The sequence below is a fragment of the Austrofundulus limnaeus genome, unplaced genomic scaffold (assembly GCF_001266775.1).
Source record: "Austrofundulus limnaeus strain Quisiro unplaced genomic scaffold, Austrofundulus_limnaeus-1.0 Scaffold63, whole genome shotgun sequence".
In the NCBI taxonomy this organism is placed as follows: Eukaryota; Metazoa; Chordata; class Actinopteri; order Cyprinodontiformes; family Rivulidae; genus Austrofundulus; species Austrofundulus limnaeus.
Genome location: NW_013952465.1, coordinates 2,337,095 through 2,342,012, shown reverse-complemented (window position 1 = coordinate 2,342,012; position 4,918 = coordinate 2,337,095). Strand labels below are relative to the sequence as shown.

At 39.2% G+C, this 4,918-nt stretch overlaps 1 protein-coding gene across 1 annotated transcript in view; it reads right to left on the bottom strand.

Annotated features, from left to right (window-relative positions):
* Positions 1-3,131: 3,131 nt before the first annotated feature.
* Positions 3,132-4,918, bottom strand: part of rhov (ras homolog family member V) — a gene marked incomplete at its 5' end in the record, with an annotated part of 6,266 nt that continues 4,479 nt past the window's right edge. Inside the window, 1 exon segment of the mRNA XM_014009949.1 lies at positions 3,132-4,622. Within this exon segment, the coding sequence (XP_013865403.1) occupies positions 4,176-4,622 (447 nt within the window).

Here is a 4,918-nt window from a genome sequence, read left to right as displayed (position 1 = left end):
ATACAGAACCCTATAAAAGTAGTGATAATTAAACAAACTCAAAAAAATATATTATTTTGACTTGCTTCACTTTCATAATTTTATCTTCATCTGCTTTATTTTTAACTGTCTTGGTTGTGCATAGAAATGGTTTTTTACCAGCTTGTAGCCAAGATTCTGATGTTTCTAGATACCAAAACATGTCTATGTTTAACTAAATGAATGAATTAAAGTAGAATACCTGGGGTTTGGGTTCAAGGGATGATGAACCAATTGGCGGGCCGAACTTTGGTCACTGGCGGGCCGGATGTGGCCCGCACGTCATSAGTTGAATAGCCCTGGCCTACACAAATTCTATACTGTTACAAAAATATACTTTTCATATTCTACAGCAAAAGCTGTAATTCTCTTTAGAAATACTTTTTTTTTTGGTAGTTTCACATTTCAAAGACTTGATGCAGGACAATGTTCAGAGGATTTTACACTTTTTTTTAAAGTGCTAGATTGACTTTATTTGAAAAAAAAGAAAGAAAAGAAAATAAAATTAGATACTAATATCAGTAAAGCAAAAATAATCTTAAATTATTGGAAAAACTAAGTCAAATTAAGTATTTTTCCCCCGTCGACTGAAAATGTTCTTTAGTAAACAACGTCAACATTACCGTATTAACTATTGAGTGTATTTAACATTTTTGTTTTTGCTAACTAATTTTGATTTTGAATATATTTTACATTTATTATTTTACTTTGTGTTTATTGTTTCAGCTCATGTTTGCTTATCATTATACAGTAGGCCTATGTTGTGTGTACCTCCCATGCAAACTAGAGAAATTAGCCAGTGGCTAAAATCCAGTGCTAACATGTTTGAGTTCAGTGTGTTGTGTTACTGTTCCTACTTGATAAATAAACCAAATGAATTTGATATATTGGACCACTTTGGAACAACAAGTTAAGGTATTATAATAATAGATAAATATATAGCTAGTAGGCTACATAGAGATAAAAGCTATGTTTTGGCATGTATTGGGGAGTAATTCTTTTCAGTTTAGTTTGGTTTAGTTTGGTTGACGCAACATTAATTTAGCTAAAACGATACTTAGAAGATAGAGATAATGATTAAGACTATAACAACATGAATTTGGGAGTTATTTTTTAGTTTAGTTTTGTTTACAAGTTTACACATTGAGTTAATAAATGACTCATAAATAAATACAAGTGTGCCAGAGTTAGACAAAAGACTCATGGTGCTTCAGCATCACTCTAAAATCACCACAAAAAGCTTTATGTCAGGGCTATTCAACTAAACTGCTCCGGGGGGCCACAGTTACTGCAAGTCAACAGCTGGGGGGCCGAACATCCAGCAGTTAAAGTCATTATGTAAATAAAACAAGTATTACAAAGAAATGTTACTTTGAATGTGTTTATTTTGCTGCATTTTATCATGAATACAACATACAGAAACCCTATAAAAGTAGTGATAATTAAACATGATCAAAAACAAAAAGAACACATTCTGCCTCATGTTTGACACAAATAATATTTTGACATCTCTGACTTTAAACCAATTTTATTTTCACTTTCATCATTTTATCTTCAACTGCTTTTAGTTTTAACAGTCTTGGGTGTTTATAGAAATGGTTTTTAACCAGCTTCTAGCCAAGATGATGATGTTTCTGTAGATATCAAAAATGTCTATGTTAACTGGCGGGTCGAACTTTGGTCACTCGAGGGCCGGATGTGGCCCGCGGGCCGCCAGTTGAACAGCCCCGCTTTCTGTTATTGTTACGTCTCTGTTTAGTTTAATGTGTCGCTTTTATGGCCAGTCGCGCAACCTTATTTCATCATTCTCACCTAAACAAGGAACAGAAACAGGTCTACTCATATGTTTTTTAAARGAATCAGCAGTTGTTTAATTAACAGCCTGTCACTGCAAGTGTCCCTCCTACTGCTGGGTTTAGCATCTTTATGCTGCCTTCACTGACAGTAATCTGTATTCMTTCTGTCAAGGTGGAACGATTTTCTTGAAATTATAATTTATAAACATCCTACAGCAAGAACTCCCTCAGAGTCAGCAGAGTTTGCGTCTTTTGACTTCTTCAAATGGGGTCAAATGCAGGAGACCCCCTCAGAGGAAACAGAAGCTCAGACACAGTGATGGATGACACAAACAGGCTGCTGATGTTTATCCTTCCACTCATCTGTGACTCATCTCTTCTGCTCTGAACCAATTCATCGAAACAGTTCTGTTCTGTTTCCTTCACACTGACTACTAGACTATAGATGAGCTAACCAACCCTTTTTATGCTAATTTAAAAAAAACTGCCGACATGCTTTTAGCTTCAAAGGATACTTCAGTTTTTCTTAAGCGGGAGTCTCTTAAATGAGGTTATGAACAATTAATATTTTACCTGTTGTGGATAATTTTTTGAATTAGCTTATTTTGAAAAAAAAAATTAACTTGTTACTGCACTGTTCAGCTAGCAGCTACAAAAAACAAAGTGTCATTCTAAAACAAAGGTTAAACCTGTACACAGCTACAAAATTAATCTGGAAGGAATCAAATGACTTTTCTGGTAGAAGCGCTCCAGTGCAAGAGACGTGCTACTGCTAGCTGCTGCTGCAGCTGTTCCCAATTGCAAAACAATCACAGAAATTGACGTAAATAACATTGGAATAAGAACTCAACAGTGATGACGTGGTTTGTAAAATAAAGTTTCCAGATGCTGTTTAGATTAGCCGCCAAAACTAAACTTTATTTCTCCAAAAGGAGGTTGCTCAAAGAGCTAAGATGGGAACAGTTCACAAGCACAAGAGGTCTGAACTACACCCACATTACTGCTTTAACAAATTCATCAATTCACTGATTATGTTTATTCCTAATCTGTGTTTGTCTCCGTCACCTTCCTGGAAATGCAAATCTTTTAGAAAAGATACATATTCACGCACAAACCCCAACAATCACATGGTCTGTATTAGCATAACCCAATGCATTACTGAAGGTTGGACATTAAATATATGTTTGAAGTTAAAAAACGGTTGAGAAAAACTACCAGGTGGTCCAGGACCCCTTTAATCAACCATTATCACATGTGATAAGTGGCTGCAAACTGCTAGGCACGTTCTAAAAACAAACACAATGAAGACAAAGGTTGTTTTTTAAAAATACTATTTTAATTCCATCACTCTGACCTGTAAGGAAAGGAAACCAAACTTAAAACAAGAACATGGCTGTTGAGATTAGTGATTCTTTTTTTTAAGTAGCATAACGTAGTTTCCAGGATAAAATATCGAAGTTTTCATGCGTTTTAATAAACAAAAACACAAAGTTCACTTCCACAAGAAGCATAATAAATTGATACACTTTGAGATGTGTCACATATAACACTGGAGTGCAAAACTTTAAGCATTGTGTCTAAAAGTCCGTTCAAGCAGAGSCTGGGCTCATTGGGCCGACTGGTTCTGAGCGGGTAAACAACGAGGGGTGAATATTCGCAACTCTTCGAAGGAAGATGATGATGGAGGTGGGAGGAAGACGACAAAGAGAAGGGCCTCCTGCGGTGTTTGGTTTTTACAGATGTAGATTGTTTTCACGTCGGAAACAAAAAAAGAACAGAAAAGAAAAGGAAAACGATTCTAAAGTTTCTACTCCCTGCAGCGTCTCACCTCGAAGCTTTCCAAACCAGTTCCTCAAACCAACTTCAACGTGATCGGATATAAAAGCTCGACCAGGTTTGTCAGCTGACGAGAGAAAAAAAAAAAAGAAAGGAAGGAAGGAAGACAGAAAGAAAGCAAAAAGCCCGACCTAAAACCAGCCGGGGAAGCTTTCACAGGCAGATAAAAGAATGCGGCGCTCCTCGACACACGGAGCGACAAGCTGCTGCGTATAAATAGGTCCGGAGAGACAACAACGCCCGTCTACACAAAACACACACACTCATGCAAATTCACCGCTTTTACATTTTGTCCTTTCGTCTGCGGACGATGGCCTCGCGTTCCTCTGAAACCTCGACTTGTTGCACCTTTCTTTGTGCAAACGCTGTTTCCTGTTGACCTGGAACAAACGTCTGAATCCACATCGGAGCAGGAACGTCTTTTCCCCATGTTTGGCGTTGGAGACCTTTTAAAGGATGTCCCGTTGAAACGCGGCACAGCATTTTAAATAAATAAAAACATGTGTTCGAGACTCCGGGAAGAGTTCAGATGAAGCAGAAGAACTTCTTCCAGCTGCACCTCGAGAAGGCCTTGGTGCGCCGCTCGGAGAACCGCCGCTTCTTGCCTTTGCGCGTCTTGTTCTTGATGGCGGCGAAGATGGCCGCGTCGAACGCCTCCTTCAAGTTCTTCTGCGTGAGCGACGAGCACTCGATGTAATCCGTGGCCCGGATCTTGTCCGCCATGCCCCGCGCCCGGGAGCTCTGCACCGGCTTGACGTTGCTCCGGTCCAGGCTGATGAGGACGTTCACGTCCAGCAGCAGGTCCGACTGCGTGCCGATCAGGATGATGGGCGAGGAAGGGTTGTGAGCCCGGATCTCGGGCACCCACTTGGTCGTGACGTTGCGGAACGAGGAGGGGTTGACCACGCTGAAGCACAGGAGGAAGACGTCCGTGTGGGCGTAGGACAGAGCGCGGAACTCRTCGAACTCTTCCTGTGTGGAGCAGGAAAAACAGACCAAATGTTTTTTTTAGTCCAACTCTTCATGATCAAACATTTATTTTAACTGTAAAAGAAAGACTGTAAAAATACTGTAGGCTGTTTAGTTTTGTAAATTTTTTAAAATATATTTTAACACGGTCGGGGCCATTTTATTTACACGCAAAGCATTCTGGGTAAATGATTACATCAACTAGGTCATTGGTGCGAGGCTGGTAGGGAGCTATATCAACCCTGAAGGTTAATCTTGGACAATATCTGATGACTGGCTCTTTTAAATGAAACCAGAGA